The sequence below is a fragment of the Saccopteryx bilineata genome, chromosome 12, assembly GCF_036850765.1.
Source record: "Saccopteryx bilineata isolate mSacBil1 chromosome 12, mSacBil1_pri_phased_curated, whole genome shotgun sequence".
Taxonomy (NCBI): Eukaryota; Metazoa; Chordata; class Mammalia; order Chiroptera; family Emballonuridae; genus Saccopteryx; species Saccopteryx bilineata.
The window spans coordinates 19499115-19523890 of NC_089501.1; the positions used below are offsets into that span (position 1 = coordinate 19499115).

At 33.3% G+C, this 24776-nt stretch overlaps 1 protein-coding gene across 16 annotated transcripts in view; it reads right to left on the bottom strand.

Annotated features, from left to right (window-relative positions):
• Window positions 1–24776, bottom strand: part of TRDN (triadin) — a 411085-nt gene that overhangs the window by 113890 nt on the left and 272419 nt on the right. For 14 of the 16 annotated variants that reach the window (XR_010727714.1, XR_010727713.1, XM_066248533.1 and 11 more), the window contains exons 17-20: window positions 21921–21953; window positions 21770–21796; window positions 13068–13112; window positions 4459–4506 (exon numbers count right to left, since the gene is read on the bottom strand). Coding sequence is in view for 14 of the 16 variants with exons in the window: in XM_066248533.1 (XP_066104630.1) it covers window positions 4459–4506; window positions 13068–13112; window positions 21770–21796; window positions 21921–21953 (153 nt within the window). In the remaining 2 variants the exon portion in view is untranslated. The remainder of the gene's footprint in view (window positions 1–4458; window positions 4507–13067; window positions 13113–21769; window positions 21797–21920; window positions 21954–24776) is intronic. The other 2 variants (XM_066248538.1, XM_066248536.1) reach the window with 1 other exon arrangement.

Sequence of the window (24776 nt, forward strand, 5' to 3'; positions counted from 1 at the left end):
ATGAGCTAAACCTGCAATAGGTACACATCACAGATTCTATATAGACTAGTAGAGATACAAAGAATAAAAGAATCTGAAAAGGTGGATAAAAGTAAATTTACAAAGCATGTAATAGCATTTAGTTTCACTTGCTGCTGTGACAATTTAAAACACTCATATAATTATGTAGGGTATCATTCTTTACAAAATAACATCAGAAGCAAAGAAAGACAGAAACTGTTCAGGTGAAACACATTAGCAAATATATGAATTTAGAAACATTTCTTAATTAAGGCAAAGTTAATGTTTTATTACAGGAAATAAATTTCATTTGATACATTTATGATCCACATTCTCCAATTTCAGTCTTTATAATATAATTACTAATTTATTTAAATTTATTTGGAGGGTTAATAAGCACTGAATTTTATTTAAAATTTTTATAAAGTTTTGATATGTTTCAAATTAATTGGATTTTGAAGTGATTTTTAACTATGAGGATATAAAACTATACTTAATATTTCTGTAATAAAACATTTAGTTTAGATTTGGGATAATGAAGTATCAATAACTATTTAAGTATATAAAGCATGTTTTTATCTAGCACCTTAGATCAATCTTCCCTTAAAGAAGTAATCACTTCTATATTCTGATATAAGAAACATACTACTTAAAAACTTTGTCAAATACACAATTTTGACATTTAAAAGAAGTAAGAGTACATCTAATTCAGCTTCAGAATTGTAAAAATAAGAAAAGCAAGGGTAAGATTTAAACATTTCTATATTTAGACGTGTACATTGTGCTAATCAGGCAACTATTTTACTTTCTCTTCCACTTTGTTTTAAAAATTAGTTTACACTATAAAGGTTGCAATTATTAATATTTAATAATTTTAATGTCTTTAACCAGATGATGACCACACATGCAGTTTTATCTAAGAACATTAGCTATAAAGATCAAAACATTAATGATGTAATTAATAAATAATCCTTATTTATTAATGTTACTCTACTATTTCCACTTTCAAATGGGAATAGTCAATGGATTTAATCACTTATTTTCTGGTTTCTGAAATATTCAGCAACCTTTACTATTGGAAATTATATTTTGACTTACTAAAATATTCTCTTAATCACACAGTATTTATAGAGACACAGTTTTTTGAAATCTAGATTACTCCTTTCTTCAACAATTTCTCTATGTTTTCATTTACCCCACAAATATTTATTAAACACTTACTGTATGCCATCACTGTTATAAGCTCTTAGAACAGACTCTCAAAGAAGACTTCAAGTGATATCATACACAGGTATGAATGAAAGAAAAGAAATAGTGATTTCAGAGTTATTTTAATTTATTACTATTTACTTCCCCTTCTCACCGCTGAACTTAAGTCACTTTGAAGAAAAACTATTAAAAGTCAGACAATTCTGGGACTCTAATCTGTAACTTAATCTTTTTTTTAAAGTTAATTGTCTTAAATGTTTCCTTTCTTGCCCCAATAAGTAGCAAGCCACTGAATACTTCCTTGTAGTGACTGGTTAGTAACTAGCATGTATTATTAAAGATTTTCTTCTCAGAAAAAAATGAGGCTAAAAAAGAGAGAGGAGAACGTGACTTAAGAGGGGCAGGTCAATTTTGAATAAAAATAGCAAAGAGAAAAATGTTCATTAAGTATGAGAAATTAAATACAAGCAAATGAATAAACTAAGCTTAATGAAAGGTGATGTACTTTCTAAATATAATATACAAATATATAAATATGAATCCTCATACAGTTACATATGTTGTAATGTTTTATCTTTGGCAGTTCTCAGCTCTCACTATAAGAATAGTAACATTTATTGTAAAAAAACATTTTTTTTCTTCTGATGCTTCTAAGTAACTTCTTTTTAAACAAGGAGAAGTATTTAATGGTGTGTGCTTGTATATATTAGCATGCACATGCTCTTTAAGGTGAACAAATTTATACTTTCTTAATAGTCAAAATTCTGTTATTGCAAATTTATTATCTTTATGAGAAGAATAACTAAAAACACATGATTTATCATGAATTATAGATAAAAGAGTTGTATTTTGGGGCTTCTGCAGATGTTAGATTAAGCAAAATTTCTGCTTATATGATATAATGTCTAGCTTGCTAAGTTATATAAACATAAAGTTTGTTTTACCTTTCTTTATCTGAATTTCCTATAAAGTTTAGTTTAATCAATATTTCCCAAAGTTTCCTAATTAAAATGCAGACTAAGTCCAGAAGTTCAATATAAATATATTACAAAAAGGCCTCAAAGTATATTTGACATTCATAAAGAATTATGAAAATCAAAATATTTTTTCCTTGTACAAGTTCATTAGTTTAAACTTGAATGAATGAAAATAACTCTTTATAAATATTTAATGGTACTTCAATACATTATGAACTATATAGTTTGAGAATACATATACTTAGAAGATAGCTAAAAACTACATAAGGAATAAAAGTGTGTGACAGTCTGAAAACCTCATTTTATAAATAAATATTAGAATACTATAATGAAACCTATAGAATGTCATTGATTTATCATCACACAAACTCTCTACTTTATGAAAATCACAAAATATATATTTTCATATCAGTTGTCATTGAATTGCCATCACAAAATATGTAAGATATTCAAATACTCTTTCTTATTATTTTTATCATTGAAAAATATCAGGCCATTGTTTACAATATTTAAAACTGAAATGATTTACTAAGTCAATATAAAAAATCTATTAAAATAGCCTCTAAGATTTTTTACATGAGCTAAGAGCTTAAGGTCTTCATAAGATAAAAAGTATAGTTATTTAAAAAAAAAAGAATTACAAAATAATCTGAAGGAGTTAGTTCACATCTCTAAGAGTCATTTCCAGTCTCCCATCAATTTGAGGAAACATATAGCGTTAGTGACACTGACACTAATATGCAGGTAATAAAAAATAAAGAGTCTGTGCTTAAATCAGTTATCTTTTATGTACTATTATTAGTGTAGCCATTTTATATTCTAATCAATCTTTTCTTACGCTGTGGCTATTAAAAAAGTTATAAAATCCATAAAAGATCATTAGTTAATACCTTTATACTACATAAAAGTATGGAGCTTAGTGAAATCAAAGTAATTTGATAGTTGATTTCACTGATATTAAAAGCTGATTTTATTAGAAAAAATGCTTAAGTAAATAATATATGTTTCTTTGGGAATTTATAATTTGTTTATATATTTTCACATCTTTTTTTTTTTTTTTGTCTTATCAGATAAGCAGGTCAGATGTAATTAACTTCATTTTTAGAAGAAATTTCGGCTCAGAACCTTGCCGAAATGAACAAGTTAAAATTAGGATCCAGTACTCCTACACCTCTATTTTATATTTTAGATGCTAAAACTTTCACTTCAAAAACAAATTAACAAGAATATTTTATTAAACTCTAAAGTTTCAGTAGAACCCAGAAACCAAAATGAACTTGAAAACTTTTTCAATGTGATTATGTGATTTTTATTTTAAAAAGTGCAAAGAAATGAATTCTTGATTAATTATCTTAACTGAATCCTTAATCTTGGTTTACTTATCTAACGTGAGGAATTAAAAGATATTTTAATCTATTTAATTTTAAAATTCTAAATTTTTAATATTAGAAATTTAATTGAACTCAAATATAAGAGAAATTATTTTGAATTTATTCTTGACAAAATTATTGTTAGTTCTGATTTTACTTATTTATTATAGCAAATAATAAATAATATTATATAAAAATGCCACAGAGTGGGGGGGGACAAGCAAAGAAAATTATTAGCTCTCTGATCTCTAACAATACCTAACATATTTTAAATGCTCAACTCTACTGTGCTGTAGCATTTTTCTCAAACATATTCTAGAGTGATATATGTATTATATAGCTGCATAAATAAACATAGAAATATACTTTAATAGCATTATAATATATAAAATTAAAATTTCAGACCTCTTGGGAAAATCAGTTGCTGGAGTCATAAACTCAAATCACTTACTTTTGTGGTAGTTTTTTCTTTTGTTTTAACTTTTACATATTTTTCAAGCAATAGCAATTATTTTTGCATAAATGCAATTGTTTCATTTTTATTCTTTAAACTATTTTTAATCAGGTGTTGTTAAAACCACAAATCAAACAGAAAAATGTCAACCAGTTGCCCCAGATCATTCCCTTATTCCCAACAATCTTCAGCATTTTTTCCTGATGTAATTAAGCAGTCTGCAGAGCTTCCCTGTTCTGAACTTATATTCAAAGTTGAGTTATACAAAAGAACAAAACCCGGATCGCTGTCTCACATTCTCCCTGGCACAGAAAAACATGAGAGGACAGTGATAGAGAGCAATAGACTTAAAGATTATTGTCTTCCGCCTGTCTGAATCCAGGGCTTTCCTCCTCATGTTGTTGTTTTTCTAAAGAAGATAATGTCAACCTCCTTCATTTTTTTTTACCTTGCTCCACAGTCTTGGTTGTTTTCTCTTCCTTCTTTCCAGGTACAGCTGCAAAACAGAGTTAAGGTTTAAATAAAAGTTCCTGATGGATATGCTGTTTCTACTCAAAACAAAGCCAAACAAAACAAAACATGTTAACCTAGTCAGTGCCCAATATTTCTTCTTAACAAGCTATTTCAAAGCTTTTTTCAACATATCTTCATTTTCAATAATCCAATTGAAACCCATTTTAAATCTAGTCTTATAGAATTAGAGAAAAAAATCACTTGCCTTTTACTGACTAGTTTTTCTACTTTATTCATTTATACTTTTATAAACATGTTCTACAAAGAATTCGACTTAACAAGACAATGATTAATTGACTTACATTCCAGGTTATTGCTCGAGTCATTTAGTGCCTTGAAAATGTCAACTAGATACTCTTTTAAATTAATGTTTAATGTAGCTTAATCAACTGAAATGACAGTGTAGTCACACTTGAGATTTATTTAAATAATAAATAAAATCATCCCAAATCACAAGTTACCAAAAGAGAAATAATATTATTATTTAGGTGCTATTTCCTTTGAACTGTGCTTTCTCTGAGACTTACTGGTCTCAGTAGAGTAATCAATGTTTACCTATTTATATGTTAAAATAGTAAAAGTGATTCACACAAAAGCAGTGTTCTCCACTGAAATAACTGACTCAAGTAAAGATTTTCAGAGGACACCCACACCTTGTAGATGAAAGATGAATAGGGAACTGAATATTTTTGTTATCCCCAAGTATCACCACACAGAGTTGCAAAGGAGAAAATGCAACTTTGTAATAAAGAAATGTGGTTGTCACCAACCTAACCCATTGATGAAACTTAGAACTTCTCATTCATAATAGAACATCCAGACATTCTGTGCTTCCTAATAACATGCACTGTCGTGCTATATATTTTATCAAAACAACTGGAATCCAGTGAACCAAAGATTTAGCTTTCAGTTTAATCAAATACAGGATGTACAGTGTATCCGTAAAGTCATGGTGCACTTTTGACCGGTCACAAGAAAGCAACAAAAGACGATAGAAATGTGAAATCTGCACCAAATAGGAAAATCCTCCTAGTTTCTGTAGGATGATGTGGCAGCATGTGTGCATGCGCAGATGATGACGTAAGACCGTGTATACAGTGGAGCAGTCCACGGCCATGCCAGTCGAGATGTGGACCGTACAGAGGAAAGTTCAGTGTGTTCTGTGGATTGCTAAATTCGAATCTGTGACCAAAGAGCAGCGTGAATATCGGTGCATTTATAACAAAGCGCCACCACATAGGAATAACACTACTTTGTGGGATAAGCAGTTGAAGGAAACTGGCAGTTTGGTGGAGAAACCCCGTTCTGGTAGGCCATCAGTCAGTGATGAGTCTGTAGAGGCTATATGGGATAGCTACCTAAGGAGCCCTAAAACATCTGTGCGTGAGCCCACATTGAACTGTACTGAATTGGTATGAAACTGGGAGAGTTTTCCTTTTATTTGGTGCAGATTTCACATTTCTATAGTCTTTCATTGCTTTCCTGTGACTGGTCAAAAGTGCACCATGACTTTACAAACATATTAAACATATTAAATAGTAGAAAACATATTAAATAGTAATCTGAAGAAACAATCAGAGCAATAAAAAATGTCTACAGTGTAAGTGACCATGATCTTTATAAAAAGTTAATATCAAGAGTCATAGAGAAATAGAAAGAATTACTTTTTTACAGAAAACTTATTAAACTCAATCATTAGTTATAATAGTCCATCTGCACATTTTTTTGAATTTTTCAAGTAGGTAATTTTACCTGTGAGTAATAAGTTTTACTTTTACTTTTCTATTTTTGTACCTATTATTTCTTCTTCTCACATTACTCCACTGCTGCATTTATCTAGTACAATGTATAATAGGTGGTGAGAGCATACATCTTTGTCTTTTTCTAATTTTCTGGAGAAAATCTTTCCATTTTTCTCCGTTGAGTATGATATTTTCTAATGGTTGTTGTATCTATCTTAATAAATTAAAGAAACATTTTTCTAGTCATAAATTATACCAGATGCATTGACTATGATGCGTTTATTTATTCCTGTTATCCTATTAGTCTGGTTAATTACATTGATTTTTTTTTTTTTTGAAATAGCATTTCTGAAATAAAACTGACTTGGTTACATTTTATCTTTTATGTAAATTTTCAAATTTAATCTGCTCAACACTATGTCTTCGTGTTCATAAGAGAAGTTAGCCTGTATATTTTCTTCCTTTTTCAGTTCCTGATAGGTATTGATATTAAGGTTAAAATGAATGAATGTTTCTGATTTTCTCTATCTGGAAGATTTGTTGCATATTGTTAATTTTTTCTTGCATGTTTGAAAAAATTCACCAGTAGAGCCATCTGCCTTGAATTTTCTGTGGAAAAGAGTTATATTTATAGATTCAACATGCGGATTTAATTTAAATGTCTAAATTTATTAGACAATGTTTCTTTATTTTTTAATATTTTATTTATTGATTTTTTTCTTTTATTTATTTATTTATTTATTTTATTTTTTTGTATTTTTCTGAAGCTGGAAACGGAGAGATAGTCAGACAGACTCCCACATGCGCCCGACCGGGATCCACCCGGCACGCCCACCAGGGGGTGATGCTCTGCCTATCCAGGGCATCGCTCTGTTGCAACCAGAGCCACTCTAGTGCCTGGGGCAGAGGCCAAGGAGCCATCCCCAGCACCTGGGCCATCTTTTTGCTCCAATGGAGCCTCGGCTGCGGGAGGGAAAGAGAGAGACAGAGAGGAAGGAGAGGGGGAGGGGTGGAGAAGCAGATGGGCACCTCTCCTGTGTGCCCTGGCCAGGAATCGAACCCGGGACTTCCGCATGCCAGGCCGACGCTCTACCACTGAGCCAACCGGCCAGGGCCATTTATTGATTTTTAGAGAGAGGGGAGAGAGAGAGAGAGAGAAAGGGGAGGAGCAGGAAGCATCAACTCCCATATGTGCCTTGACCAGGCAAGCCCAGGGTTTCGAACCTGCGACCTCAGCATTTCCAGGTTGATGCTTTATCCACTGCGCCACCACAGGTCAGGCCTGTTTCTTTATCTATTATTTGTAGAATCTGTAATTATGTCCCTTTTTATTTTCTGATATTGATGTTTTATGCTTCTTCCTTCTTTTTCTTAAAAATTTTTCATAAGTCTATTTTACTATTTTTTATAAAGAATTTAATTTTTTGCTTTTTTATTATACAATTTAATTTCTATTTAATTAGATTCTGATCTTACATTTTTAATTTCTCTTCTACTTTCTTTGGGTTTCATGTTCTATTTTCTAAAAAAATGTATTGGTTTCCTAGGTAATTCAATTTTAATCTTTTTTTCTAATAAGTATTTTAAAGTAGTATAAATATCACTCTAAACATTATATAGTTGAATCCCAAGTTTTACTGTAATATTTTTGGCATACTTTAGTTCACCTTAATTCCAAATATCTACTGTCGTTTTTTATTTGACTCATGGATATTTAGAAAGGTACTGCTTACATTTCTTATAGCACCTAACACTGCTTCTAACATAGCAAGTGATCAATATACAGGTATATTTGCTTGGTGATTAAATGTATTATTAATTGACAAATGAGATGTTTAATAATAAATATTGTGAGTTAGGAAAAAAAGGAGATCAGTTTTGTTGTTAGTATTTTTGTAGTTGTAACTTGTGCTTTATTCATATTTATTTTTTATATTTTGATCTCAATCTTATTTTATGTTAGTTTCAGGTGTACAGTATAGTGGTTAGACAATCAGATAATTTATAAAATGATGTCCTGATATTTCAAGTACTCACCTGGCACCAAACATAAGTGTTACAATATTATTGATTATATTCTCTGTGCTGTACTTTACATCCCTGTGACTATTCTGTAACTACAAAGTTGTACTTCTTAATACCTTCACCTTTTCACTCATCCCCTTAACACCTCTCTCCTCTGCAACCATCAAAATGTTCCCTTTATATGAGTCTTATTTCTGTGTTGTTCATTTATTTTGTTCTTTAGAGTTCACAAGTAAGTAAAATCATATAGTATTTGTCTCTCTCTCTTTCTCTGACTTATTTCACTTAGCATTATACTCTTTAGGTCCATCCATGCTGTCACAAATGTTATGATTTCATTTCTTTATGGCCAAGTAGTATTCCTTTATATATATGTACCACAAATTTTTTATCCACTAGTCTATTGATAAGCACTTGGGTTGCTTTCATAATTTGGTTACTGTAAATAATGTTGTGATAAACTTATGGTGAAGAAACCCCCCAAACAATTAGAAAAGAGATATGCGCCACTATTGGTGTCAGTGGGTCTCTTGAAAAAGTAGAGATTTCAGTTGCAGCCAATAGATATGAAGAAAGGCAAAGGAGCAGAAAAACCTCAGGTGTACCTAAAGGAAAGTACATACATTTAGCTGAAACAGAGGGTTCCCATAGAAAAGATGTGTAATAACCTAAAAACAGAAGATAGAGCTGACTGCAGAGGGTCTTGTGTCCTGAACTAAAAGGTTAGATATTATATGTACAATTTAAGGAGCCAGACGTGTGGTATACTAGTGTTCTCTCTTCTACTAGTGTTCTCTCTTGAATCAATGTGGAAATAAAGCACTGAAGATTTATAATTATGACAGGTTTTAGATATATATATTTATTCATAATTCTTCTATTTATAAGCCATTGTAATATTGTGTAGAAAACATGCATTTTTTTAATTGTCTTATTTTAATCCTCTGAATAGTAAATGTCTTTCAGAAAAGACTGGAATGCAGCTTACACATAAACACCAAGGTTTTTTTGTTTTTTAATGAAGGGATCAAAATTCCTTGCACTCATATTAAGTAGAAAACGCTAGTCACCTAAAGTGCTGTTTTTTGTTAATCAGAAAAGGTCACTAAAATGTCAAATATTTATATAGAAAAGAAGACATTTTGCATAAAATGATAATCCTTTCATTTCTGATGTAAAATTCATCAAGCCCAATTCTATGGAGAGTAAATGTTAAAAATAAATAGCCCATTTAAGTGGATTTTCTAACTGCTTGGAATCAAAAGAGGACCTTAATCAATTTTTCTTTCAGTACCACAAGGTCCCTGAACATTCTTTTGGTGCTAAGAGAAAATATTTTCATTGCTCTATATTTGGATGGGTTTACTTTAAAAAATTTTTAAAAAGTATATGTATATTAAACTCCTTCAGGATCTCAGCTAATGTGAAGAAAACAAATTTGCTAACATTCTTAGAAAGTAATGCCTAGATTAGGGATAGTCCTAAATTAACTGTGAGAAGGAGAAGTTCCTTTTCTATAGATCCAAGTCTTAATTTTACTATTTTCCCCTCTCAATTTTCTTTGGAGTTTTAATTCTCCCATGCAATTTTATATCTCCTTTTTTGTCTCTGAACACCACTTGATGTATGCCAGATAGCAGTAGGGACTTGTACCTGGGTAGTAAGGTTTGCCTGGAGATAGGATATGTTAGAATTTTAGTACAGAAAAAAGGAGTGGTAAGGGAATACTGTGCAGTTTAAAATGTTGCCCATATGACACATGCATTACTTGTGGAATATAGACTTAAAGCCTTAGCATCACAAACTATTATTTCTAAGGAATGCGATGCTACTTATACAATAGTTATTGCTTGGAGCTCTCAATGATTGAAATAATGCAATAAATCACTTACTGTGGAAGGCAAGACCTTCAATCTATTCAGCCTTTGTGTGTGTGTGTGTGTGTAATATATATATATATATATATATATATATATATATATATATATATAATGGAAACAGGAAAAACAGCCTTCTTTCTCTTCACTTCTCAAATGATGTTAACTACTTAATCTATTCACAAGGCTATTCCTTCCTGCTACCATTATCCCTGAATCTTACTTCTAGTATGTTTTGAATTATGAAGAATATGGTATTATTGTACTGTACAAAACAGGGAATATCTGAAGATAAAATTTGAAAGAGGTACAAGAACCAATTCTGAGAAGACTTTTAATTATTTTATCAAGACAAGACTTTATTTTATGGACAACTGGGCAAAAGAGTGTTTTAAATTAATAGTGGGTTTTTTTTAGTTATATGACTTTGATAATTTACTTTTTCTGTTGTGAGGTTCTGAAAAGATGAATACTAGTGAAATAAAAATAAAAACATGATGACTGACCAGGTTGTGGTGCAGTGGACAAAGCGTCGATCTAAATGCTGAGGACCCAGGCTGGAAATCCTGTGGTTGCTGGCTTGAGCATGAGCTCATCTGGCTTGAGCACAGGCTCACAAGCTTGAGCGTGGGGTCGCTGATTTGAGCATGAGATCATAGACATGACCCCATGATCACTGGCTTGAGCCCAAAGGTTGCTGGCATAAGTAAGGGGGTCACTGGCTCAACTGGAGCCCCGGGTCAAGGCACATATGAAAAAGCATCAGTGAACAGCCAAAGTGCCACAACTACTAGTTGATGCTTCTCATTTCTCCCCTTCTTGTTTGTCTGTCCCTGTCTGTCCCTCTCTCTGTCTCTTGCTAAAAAAAACAACAACAAAAAACATGAGAAATGGAGATACTGTTATAATGGTTAAATATAGATAATAAAAGTTTAAATTAAGATTAAAGTCTTGATTATGAATAGGAGGAAATATACTCAAGAGATATTTAGGTGATAAAATCAATAGAACTTAAAGATTCCTTGAATATTAAGTCATGGAAAGAAAAAGAAAAATCAATCACCTCAAAACTTCTAGTGAGGTGGAGATGAGAATGTGGTTTCACCAGTGGTTATAAAATGCAAATTGGGAAGAGGAAATGAGGAGATTAGGTTAAGAAAGGTTGACTTTAAAGGTGTTTGTTGGACACTTGAATATAAAAGGCTGAGATTTTCTAGGAAAAATCTTTCCATGAAGTCCTGAAATGACAACCAGAACTGGGAATCTGTGGGTTAAAAGAGGAGAGTTTCAACCTTGAGAGCCAATGTATCTCACAAAAAGAGGTTATAGAAAATGAGAAATTCAGAGGTTCATAATGGATTCTGGAAACATCAATAATTAAGGTGCAGTAAAGGAAAATACACAAAGAAGTCAGAAATAAATGTCAGATAATATGAGGAGAATAAGGAGACTCTGTTGACATCATAACCCAAAAGTACAGAGGCTGAGAGGGGACACAGTGGCAAAAGCAACTGAAAGCTCTAGTAATGTGAGGACTAGAATGGTTTCATTGGTTTAACAATAATAATGTCATTAGCATTAACGAGGGCATCGATGGCACAGTAGGGACAGAAGCCACATCCTCATCAGAAATGAAAAGGACATTGGCACTCCAGCATTCAGAAGACTGACTAATCTGTGAAGGAGAGACAGATGTAGAGTTTAGGAATCCAGAAAAACTAATTTTGAAGCTGAGAAAAATAGTTCCAAAATGAGGAATAAAGCCAATAACGAGAAAGAGGATGATGCCACAAAAGAGTACAGATGACTTATTAAGGAAGACACAAATGGAAGAGCTGGTCTTGAAGAGAAGGACAAACACTTTACCTCTAACATAAAAAAGGAGATGGAGACAGATTAAAGAAGAACACAACACCAAGCTGCTTTCATCTCTCTCCTTTTATTCCCATCAACTTTCTTCAGGATTACCACCACTATCTTATACTTTCTATTCTCTTAACCAAATTGTCATCCTTTAGCTTTTACTTTTGCCACTCCCATGAAAATTCTCTTTTGAAAATCATTAGTGATTATCTAGTTGACTCGATGACCACCACTTTGTCACTGAAATGTAAGTTTGTGTATGTATGTGAGCACATATAGAGAATGGGTTTGTTAAATTAATCTCTTCAGATATTTCCAAAGATGTTGGACACATCACTCATTTCATTCCTATCTATTTTAAATTTCAGATTTGTTGCAGTTATTTTTTCTAATTGAGAATGTGCAAAACTTTTCATCATGCTGTTTATTCTTAATGTATATTATTGTTTACAAAAATATTCTTTAAAATGTCTCCAATAGGCACATAAGTAGTTGCCTCTGATCAGACATGACAAGAGAAATAGCTTTGAAAACTTAAATCCCAAACTTCCCAATATGTTTCTTAAGTAGAATGTTTCCAAGAGAGCACTCCAAAGAATACATTTCTTAAATTGATATTATTCTTGCACAAAACGAACATTGTTCATGTAAGTTCCACTCGTCCAAGTTTCATTTGTTTGTGCTCTAACCACCTAAGGCAGTATATTGCAGTTGAATGCTCTCCCGGGGACTGGGATCCCACTGAGCTCGAACAGCTGCATTTCTTCAATTTTTCAAAAACTAACTTGCAACTGAACTGCAATTACTAGTTTTAATTTATGGCCCTAAATGAATAAAACTATTGGCATTGGACCACTAAAGACAAAGACTTGTTAATATAGACACTAAAATCTTGTGCAAAGTGAGTTTGTTTTCATATCAGTGAAACATAAAATTGATAAATAGAGTTCTTCTTTCAGCACTAACCAGTACATTAAGTTAGAAACCTTTGCAGGAATGTTTTAGTCATGACACCTTTTTCTTTAAGCTGCATTTACCTTTTTTAGTTGAAGCAGCACCAACTTCTTTGGCTCGATCAGTTTCTGCAAAATCAGATATGAAAGAATGAGGAATAAATATCAGAGATGCCAGGTAGATATCTTATAGTATTGTAAATTGGACAAGATTAAACTGTCCAAAAGGTGAATGTATGTAGCACCTGAGAGCAAAGCAAGCAGCAGAGAAAGACAAACTATAAAGTGCTTGTATTTTTGTAAATTAATGAGTTCATTAATTTAAATAGTAATACAGAAACTCTCTTCCAAGATGCAATAATGCAATATTAAAATTTTAGCTTATGTAAGTAGTCACCATAAAAGAAGGTGGGTGGCTTATTCCACAAAATATACTAGAATATTAAATTATTAGTTTATAGTCAAATCTAAAAATGATAGAAAGAGGACTTGAAAGGCTTTCTTTGTTTAGCTTTTAATTATGGGGATATCAAGCAGTATTTGACCTCAATCAATTTGCTTTATATTATAAGAAATTATCCATAATATATCACAAATTTCTGTTTGATTATTGCTTCAAGAGAGGGGAAAAAATACAATTGAAAAAGCCAAAATGCCTTCTTGGAAGTATTCTGAATCTCTAGTGTAGAAGATAGGAGAGCTGCCCTTCAGCTATTATCTGAAATGCTGATCCTAGTACAAAAAGTTGGATCTCAAATCAAGGCTAATTAGAGTTGAAGTTTTCTTTCATCCATAGAAAAATAAAAAAAATTTTAAAAAGAATGGGCTGGTAAAATTTTATTAGCATTCTCTTCCTTCCTCTAACTTCCAATATCTTGCAGTGTAGAAGCAAGTTACTGTTGTGAATTCATAGAAAAATATAGAAGCAGGTTAGACTCATCCTCTCACTACTTCTCCAGCACATACTGTCTTCTTTCCATTTGTCTTCTTTCCATTCCCTAAGGAACATCCATTTTTGTTCCTATTTGATACCAATCCTTCCATTTTTGCCCTCATCCCAACACTTTTTGCACAGTCAGGGGCTTTGTTTTTGTAAATATTGCTTCTACCTCATCAGTTTTCCACTTCACAGATGCTCTCACACCAGCGCATAAACAATATGTCACACCTTATAAGCTCAGACAACCACAACCTTGACTTGTATGTCCCCCCCAAGCCAACTACCTTATCTCTGTTGTCCATCACAGCCTCCAGAGGGCGCTGCACTCAGTGTCAACACTGTTATCTCCTAATCCTCTACCTTTTAAAACTTGTTTATTGGGGAAAGATACACAAATTAAAGGTGTGAAGACATATACATAGGTGCACATTTTAAAGAACGGCAATAATAAATTTGACCGTCTTGAAATTTCTTGCAAGTTTAAAAAATACAACATGATCAGTCTTTGAAACGTCTTATTTGTCCAACTATCACGGCATGCTTTATCCTTCCTTCATCGCAGCAACGTGATCTAAATTTTATCTTAACTATTTCCTTATTTTTTCTATCTACTTTTATTACATTTATTTATTGCTGAGCAAAGGTAAACTCACTTTTATAGATTAAATCATATTATTTAGTGAGATAAATTTATATAAATTGAAGTATATTACTGTTTAATTTTTGTGATTTGCTTCTTTCAAACCATCGTTTGAGATGCAGTGTCTGAAACGGCTGCTAATTTTTATATCAGATTTTTGCTCAAGTGGGACATGTTTTAGATATCCGTTCTCTCTGTCTTATTGAAAAAATTGTTTAGATCTGCACCAATACCATTCTACTCTTTAAACACAGTATCAGGAAATTGTTTTATATATGTGTGTGTTTTTTTTCTTAATCCTTTCACCTTCTTTTATCCAGCCCCCCAACACTCCTAACTCTCCACAGCTGTCAATCTTTTCCACGTAACCATGCCACTGTTTCTATTTTGTTCATCAATTTATTTTGTTCATTAGATCCTACATTTATAAATTTCTTTTTCAATTACAGTCAACATACAATAGATTAGTTACAGGTGTACAACATTTATATAAGGTCTACTGGAAAGTTCTGTCTGTTTTTGGAATAAAATAAAATACAAATTTTTCTTACTGTCAATAAATTTTATTAAATAATATAATTGCCATTAATATTAATGATTTCTTGCCAGCGTGAGGGCAATTTGTATATCCCATTTTTGAAAAGTGTTTTATCTTTTGATGCAAAAAATTGAACCAGTGCTTGTTTGATATCTTCTTCATTTTTGAATTTTTTGCCCAGAACGTGGCTTATCAGAAAGGTCAAAATCACCTGTTTTGATTTTTTCGAACCATCTTCTGCATGTCCTATCAGAAACTGCACCTTCACCAAACACTTTCAATAAATTTCTACATGCTTCTGTAGCATTTCTTCCTTGTTGAAATTCGTAAAAATACAGTGGCGTAAATGAACTTTATCAGTAGCCATGGGTACACTATCACTTCACACATAAGACTAATGTGAATCAACTCTGTTTTAGTTAATTTGTTACATCATTATGTATACATTAAGTGATAAAAATAGAGAGGCACACATGCGCCAAATAAACATGTGCTTATGTGTTGAAACTTGTGATAGAAACAGACAGAACTTTCCAGTAGACCATATATATCTTACAAAGATATCCCCTTGATAAATCTAATACTCATCTGGTCTTGAAGTCTTGTTTGAAAAAATGAGGCAGATGTGGTCAAATATATTTGTTAAGCATCGTCTACTTCACTCCCTCATAGATTCACCAAAAAGAGTGTGGAAGATCTAAAATGCTCCAGAGTCTAAAAACCTACTTGTTTGGTTCTCTTCTGACTTATCATGTTGTAAACCTCTATGTCACCATCCAATGTGTGCGAAGTGGGTGCAGGAGACTGCAAGAAAGATAATTGGGTGTGTTGATGCAGTTTTGTATGTACTATGCTAAAGGACTCTGTTGACTGGCAGAAATTGTAAATCTAGGTTTGGCATCCTTGCTGGGTCCAGGGTTCTATTCCCCAACCACATAATCTCTGATATATAACTATGTGTGGAAACATTACGTGTCCCTTCTTAATGTTTCATTATTGAATTTTATTTTAATTTTTTTTTTTTGTATTTTTCTGAAGCTGGAAATGGGGAGAGACAGTCAGACAGACTCCCGCATGCGCCCCACTGGGATCCACCCGGCACGCCCACCAGGGGCTACGCACTGCCCACCAGGGGGTGATGCTCTGCCCCTCTGGGGCGTCGCTCTGTTGCAACCAGAGCCACTCTAGCGCCTGGGGCAGAGGCCAAGGAGCCATCCCCAGCGCCCAGGCCATCTTTGCTCCAATGGAGCCTCGGCTGCAGGAGGGGAAGAGAGAGACAGAGAGGAAGGAGAGGGGGAGGGGTGGAGAAGCAGATGGCGCTTCTCCTGTGTGCCCTGGCCAGGAATCAAACCCGGGACCTCTGCACGCCAGGCCGACGCTCTACCACTGAGCCAGCCAGCCAGGGCCTTAAATTTTTTTTTATTGATTGATTTCAGAGAGAGAGAAAGGGAGAGAGGGAAACATAAATATCGACCTGCTTCTGTATATGCCCTAACCAGGGATTGAACCTCCAACCTTTACATATTGAGATGATGCTTTAACCAATTTAGCTATCCGGCCAGGGCTACATAATTGAATTTTAAAGGTCCTCCCCCCTTTTTTCAAGTTTATGGTACCATGAGGCCCTCCACCCTGAATTAATACAGTTCCAAGATTGTCTGTGTCCTCAAATATTTTTCCTACATAGACTATTGTTTCTACAATACATAATTATTATTCCAGGAGCTAGAGTGAACAATTTCACACCACAAATTCAATCCACATTCTAGTTATTCTATTTAAGCAAATGCTAATGACAAATTATCTTATACTTTTCCTATGGCCTTGCTCTAACCCAGTCACCTCTGCTATCTTTTAAAATTTAATACTATGGAATCAAATCATATACACAATTTATGTTCACTATTTGCTTTCATAATTTAAGATCATGTAAATTGATATTCTGAATGTTAAGGTTATATACACTCCAGAACATATGGGTAATTAAAGGAATTTTAAGAGTATTTGTAATGATATGCAATTTTTACTTTAGGCATTAACTTTATGAACAACTCACTTTATATAACAGCGATGTTAAAAAAAAAATCTATTGTATGGTTTTAAGACCAAAATCATTTTCAGTGGGTTTAATGACTGGTTACATTGCTAAAAGAGAATTTTAAAAATTTATAAATTATCTTTAATTAATTTTTATATTGCTGGATAATGCCCATGCTAAGTCCAAATCTCTCAACTGTACAGGGAGTTGAATATAAATTATTTTGAAACTTTTATATTGGATCAAAGGTAATTTGGCAATCTGATTTCTTGGAAAAGATGCTGGTCTTTTCAAAACTTTGTATGTTGCATAGGTAGAAGAACTTACAAGAGCTTTTTTTTTAAATGAATACTTTTATTTATATATTATGTTATTTATGAAGAAAATGTTCATTTCAGAGGAATCTTCAAGCTAAAGTTCTGTGCTAGTACTGGAAGTATGTCATTCCTGTTTTGTGATATTTTGATTATACATTTCTACAAAGTATTAGCATCTTAAAGACCTGATAATATAAAGTTCCAATCAGATTTATATTGTCTAAGCTTTCATGGGCTGGAAATGAAATTTTGAAGTCATGTTAAGCATCTCCTTCAAAGTCTACTATGTCTATATGAACATGTCTAACTGTCATTATTTAAAGACCTTTCCAACAACCTACTCTATATTATATTTCCAACTGTTCTGTGAAATATCCACCAATGATACACTCTGTATCAAAAACAGACTTTGAGTGCTGGGGACAGAATGCAATATACATATCATGAATCATAAAAATCTATACTTTGAAACCTGTATAATTTTATTAACCAATGTCACCCCAATAAATGTAATAAAAAATAAAAATGAATAAATAAATAATAATTTTTTTTATGTATCAGTACCACTTTTGATACTTAAAGAGCTCTAAATGAAAAGTATATATATATATCACATTATGCACACAGCTTAAATTTAATCATAAATTCTATATACAAAGCTTAGAGCAGCTAAATGTATATTTTTTTCTAAAATTAAATACATATAATCATGCCAAAATAATTTTTATTAATGAAAACCTTTAAGTATTTTATTAAATTCAGAAATACTGACAAAATAATCATCATTCCTTCCTAAGTGTATTGTCAAAACTATGGTTGAAGCATAGTATATTATATTTATCAGTCAATATTCATAATCTGAGATTACATACCTTAAAAGGAAAACTATGACATTAGAACAGTAGTAGTTAATGAAATGTTGGGGACTTCATTTTATTAAAGACAAAATGACTTCGCTGGTAGACAAATTATGTTGCCTACTGATTTGAGCAAGTGCTTTATAATTAGGAAAATTAAGTATGATGTGTTTAAGAGACTGAAGAGATCACTTAAAATTCTGCAAAATGGGAAACAAAAATACAAATAACTGGGCCCTGGCTGGTTGGCTCAGTGGTAAAGCGTCGGCCTGGCATGCAAGGAGTCCTGGGTTCGATTCCCGACCAGGGCACACAGGAGAAGCGCCCATCTGCTTCTCCACCTGTCCCCCTCTCCTTCCTCTCTGTCTCTTATTTCCCCTCCCGCAGCCAAGGCTCCATTGGAGCAAAGATGGCCCGGGCGCTGGGGATGGCTCCTCGGCCTCTGCCCCAGGCGCTGGAGTGGCTCTGGTCGCAACAGAGCGACGCCCGGAGGGGCAGAGCATCGTCCCCTGGTGGGCAGAGCGTCCCCCCTGGTGGGCGTGCGGGGTGGATCCCGGTCGGGCGCATGCGGGAGTCTGTCTGACTTTCTCTCCCCATTTCCAGCTTTGGAATAATACAAAAAAAAAAAATACAAATAACTGAAAAAGGGGTTATAATCTGGACAAATTAACATTTACAAATGAAAAATATAGAGATAAATTTTAATAAGAATAAACTCACAGAAAATATAAGGTTAAATACTTATGTATGTTGTTTCAACAAATTAATCTTAGCAAGAAATGTTTGGTAAGCTAGTTTTAAAATTTAGCATTAACATTATCTACAACAGAAAACTTAAGTGAATAAACTGCTGAGATATACTCTTTTTTAAAAAAGTTATAAGCTAGTCTGAGAAAAACAAATGCCATATGATTTTACTCATGTGAATTCTAAAGGACAAAATGAACTAACATGCAAAACAGAGACAGACTCATAGATAAAGAGCAGGCTGACAGCTGTCAGGGGGTGGGGCTGGGTAGGAGGTAGAGAGATTTAGCAAAAAAGTAAAAAAAAGGGGGGAAGGGCACGATGGGGAGGGTGACAAGGCAGATGTTGAGGGGAATACAGGGGAAGAGGGATGCATTCGGGGCAACACTAGAATCTATGTAAATACAATAAATTAAAAACAATAAAAAAAAGGAGAGAGAAAATACTCATGGGCTGGACAACAGAGTGGTGATTGCCAACAAGAGGGGTTTAGAGGGAAGTTGAGGAGAGTTTTGGGGGGGTAAAATATTATGAATGGGGACTTGACTTGGGGGTATAGCTGAACATGCAATATAGTGTTGTAGAATTGTGCACCTGAAATCTGTATAATTTTGTTAACCAGTGCCATTCAATAAATTCAATTAAAAAAAAGAATGAATGAATTGATAAATTATCCAATGGTTTCAATCTTTAAAGTAAAGTTAATTATTGTTAAGTTGCTACATTATCATCAAACCCTAGAATGAGCAGATAATGATTTTAAGAAATTTAAATTATTGTATTTTGTCAGGTTCGATACTAAACAATAATGTTTAGCTATTAATACACTTAAAACTAATTAAATCCATGGTCATTCTGTTGCTTCACTATGTTTATATGTTTCTTTGTTATATGTTTTCTTTTAGCTTTCTGCATATTTGCATAAGTGAAAATATATATTATAGACCACTTGTGGGAATGCTACCCCTGAACAAATAGCCTGTCTTCTATGAGATACACAAAAATATTCTTTCTGGAAGGATAAGTAATGTCAATATTAATGTGAAGTGATGAAATGTGCAATTATTTCATATTGTAAATTATTTGAAAGTCATTCATATTAAAATTTTTAAATAAATGTGATTATCTTACTTAATATTTCTCTTTCCATTCAATCGACTAATATCAAGAGCCTACTATGTACCTAAATTTATAATAAGCACTTGGGGATTAAGATATAAAAATCAATCCTTGTTCTCTAAATTCTTGTAATTTCAAATGAAATAAGAAAAAGTGATATGATTATAACAGCATATAAATGTTTTTTGTTTTTGTTAAAGAGATAGATAGAGACAGACACGAATGAAGAGAGATGAGAAGCATCAATCATCAGTTTTTTGTTGGAACACCTTAGTTGTTCATTGACTGATTTCTCATATGTGCCTTGACCGTGGGCCTTCAGCAGACCGAGTAACCCCTTGCTCAAGCCAGCGACCTTGGGTCCAAGATGGTGAGCTTTGCTCAAACCAGATGAGCCCGTGCTCAAGCTAGTGATATCGGGTTCTCTAACCTGGGTCCTCCGCATCCCAGTCCGACACCCTATCCACTGCACCACCGCCTGGCCAGGCTAAATGGTTTTTATAAAATATAGGAAATGATGCTATGAGAACTAGTTAGACACCTAAATAGATTTGGGTTGTCTGAAAATGTTTTACAAACTTGGAAGAAAAATAAGAAATATAATTTCAAAGCTGTGTTAGTTTGTGGTCTGTGGCAGAAGTAAGCCTATAGTTGAGCGATATTTGCATAGATATTTACATAATATTGAGTAAATTCTATTTCCATTTAAATACAGTAAAATACCAGCAGTGACTAATAGACCACCTCTGCACATCCATAAGAAAAATCAGCAAAGTTCTTTGAGTACAAGTTTGGTAGGCAAAATCAATAGTTTATGTTTTAAAATGAGGTCAATAAAAATGTTCAGAAATTTGCATTTATTTTCATTAACAACTAATAGGGCAAGTTAAATGTTAGAACCTTCTAGAAAATTATTTGGTAGTAAAAATCATCTATAGTAACTGCATTCATTTTTAGTTTTTGTTTATTTTTATGTGTTTTTTTTCCAGTTGCCTCTCAGTTTAATTTTTTTTCATTATTAGATTATAAATATATTGAGGGAAAATCTACTGAACTTTCATTGCAATTCCCCTGAATACTTAAGTAATGCTATTAAAGCAACATTTGGAAGAAGGACAGAATATTTGCTGAATTGAGTATTTCATGTTTTAAAAGCAAAGCAATATCAGATGCATCTATAGAAAGTGTTTTGGTCTTGTTTTTGCTTTTTTTTTTTTACACTAAACTGTAAAACGGTGCTTCTCAAACACTACTTAGACATATCCCCTGGGACCTCCGGAAGCAGCCAATTCTGCTTCAGTATGTCTGGCGTGGGACCAGGGATGCTGTTTTGTTGGCAAGCTTTCAGGTGACTGATGGCATGGGTTCGCAGGATACACACTGAGTAACAAGAGTGTAACATCTTATTTGTCTTTCATTTTCTAAAACTTCATTAGTGTTAACTCTATGTGAAGAACTTGGACAAAAGACAGTGAGATGGAAGAGTTTCCTTTCTTTTCCTGTCATGGCCTCACAGCCTGTCTGAGGCTGCAGCTTTAATAAACATTGGACATCGGGTAGAAAGAGCCCAGCAATACTGGTCTGACTCACCTGGATGCTGCCTCTTTAGTGGCTTTGCTGTATCAAGCAATAAAGAAAAAAAGAGTCAACATTTCATGCTATTTGATCACAATTCAGTATTCAATTGCAAATTAAATAATATCTTGAAATGAATAAGATAAAGGAATTTAAAAGCAATTACCAGGTTCCGCATGTTTTTCTTTTTTCTCCTGTTCTGAAACATATGATTATTGTTATTATTATTATTCCAACTTTGTGTGTCACAACTTGTTTTAAAACAAAGAAGCATGTATGCATTTACGTGGGATTGCAGCAAGTAATAATAACTGCTGTAAAAAGACTAATACTGTATTTAGAGCAAGTCTTTCCTCCTATTTCCTTCCATAGAGTTCCTTCACCAAACAGCATGAAAATAATCTGAATATTAATGGGATTAAAATTTTTCATGGATAATAAACCAAAAAAATATATAATAGGGTTTATAAAAGATAGAAAAAATTAATTTTGCTCTTGTATACAACAACATAAAATAAATTTGGGATAAAAATAAGCACGTGATCATTGTTTTACAATAATTCTTGGATGCAGATGGACAGATTTCATATGGACTTCTAAGGTGGTATCTTCTTATACTGAAGAGATATTTGCTTTGCTAAGACAAAGGTTTTGCTGAGGCAGATTTAGGACAGTAAAAGAGTAAAAATTCAGAGTGAACCTTGATTATAGACAAATGTTCCCTACAGCAGTGGTCCCCAACCCCCGGGCCACGGACCGGTACCGGTCCGCAGAGAAAGAATAAATAACTTACATTATTTCCGTTTTATTTATATTTAAGTCTGAACGATGTTTTATTTTTTAAAAATGACCAGATTCCCTCTGTTACATCGTCTAACACTCACTCTTGACGCTTGTCTTGTAAGTTTGACAATTATATTTTAAAATACCACAGTTTTTATACCGGTAGCATAATTTTATTTTGTGCATTTATCCGTCCCACCCTAAGGGCCAGTCCATGAAAATATTTTCTGACATTAAACCTGTCCGTGTCCCAAAAAAGGTTGGGGACCACTGCCTTACAGAGTCCTTTTCAGATAGGGTTTCTTTTTAAGAACCCACTTTTGTGAATATTGTAGAAGACAAAGCATTATTCTGGTTTCATTAATAAACTAACATTTATATTCTAATAAGCATTAATTTGATATGAAATGTAAGTACTAATGGCATTTAAAGTGCTATTATCTACACTCCTATTCTTATTTATTTTGCCTTAAAAAGCCTGTAGAATTAATTTAAAAGAAAAAAATTTTAACATAGGCATAGTATGACCCATTTTATTTATTTTTTAATAATACCAAAATTTTATTCATTTTTAATTACCCTTGGCATACAATATTTATATGTTTCAGGTATACAACTCATTTATTAGACATTATGTAATTTAATAAATGATCATCTCAATTAATCTTACAAACACCTGACACCATATATAGTTATTAGAATATTACTGACTTTATTTCCTATGCTGTATTTTGCATCCCCATGGCTAGTCTATAACAACCAATTTGTACTTCTTAATCCTTTCACCTTTTTTACCCATTTCCCAGCCTCTCTTCCATCTAGCAACTGTCAAAACATTCTCTGCATCTATGTCTGTTTCTGTTCTGCATATTTGTTCATTTTGTATTATAGATTCAATTATTTTTATTACCATTTAATTGTTTATATATTTTCTCCTTTTTTCTCCCTTCTTCCTCTTAAAGAAGACCCTTTCATATAATACTGGTTTGATAGTGATGAATTCCTTTAGTTTTTTTGTCTGGGAACTTCTTTATATGTCCTTTGATGCTAAATGATAGCTTTGCTGGGTAGCATAGTCTTGGCTGTAATGTAAGTCCTTGCTTTTCATCACTTTGAATACTTTATGCCAATCCCTTCTGGCCTACAAGGTTTCTGTTGATAAAGCAGCTGACAGTCTTCTAAGAGCTCTCTTGTAGGTAACTAACTGCTTTTTCCTTGCTACTTTTAAGATTCTTTCTTTGCATTTTAATTATGATTTGTCTTGTTGTGGGCCTTTTTATAGTCATCATGTTTGGTACTCTGCACTTTCTAAACTTGCATGTTTATTTCCTTCACCAGGTTAGGGAAGTTATCTATTATTATTTTTTGAATGACTTTTTAATTTCTTACTCCCTTTTCTCCTTCTGGCACCCCTATGATGCCATTGCTAGTACAGCGAGGCTCTTTACACTATCTTCATTTTTAATTTTGGACTTCTTTTCTATTTGTTCTGATTTGGTGTTTTTTGCTTCCTTATATTCCAAATCACTAATTTGATTCTTGGCTTCATCTACTCTACTATTGATTCCCTGTAAATTATTCTTTATTTTTGTTAGTGTATACTTTATTTTTGACTGATTCTTTTTTATGGTTTCTATGTTAAACCATTTTTTTGGGGGGGAGATTTTTTCCTGTTCTTTCAATTAGGACATGTTTGTCTCTGCATTTTGGCTGCTACCCTATGTTTGTTTTTATGTATTAAGTAGAGCTTCTACATCTCTCAGACTTGGTAGAATGGCCTTGTGTAGTAGGTGTCCTATAGGGCCCAGTGGCACAGCCTCTCCACTCACCCAAGCTGGGTGCTCTAGGTGTGTCCCTGTGTGTGTTCTGGGCACTGCCTTGTACTTGAGCCTTAATTACTGGTATTGACTCCCAGGCTGATCAGCTGTGAGGATGGGCTGTGACAACAGTAAAGGAGCTGCTGTGCAGCAGTTGACCTTATGGAACAGGACTTGCTTCCGTGGGTCTCTGGTGCTCACCAAATCTGTCCCTTGAGTGTGTCACTTGTGGAGGCCGTAGAGTTGTAATTCAGTGTGGTCTAAAGATTTCCACTGTACCCTGGTTCTGGGGTCTCCTGGGAGATATAAGGTTAGCCGTCTCCTGTGCCCTGCCTGGGGCTACCTGGTACAAACCACAGAACAATGTGCACATAGGTGCTACTTGTGCTGAGCTTAGAGGTGCCCAGATGAACCAAGGTAGG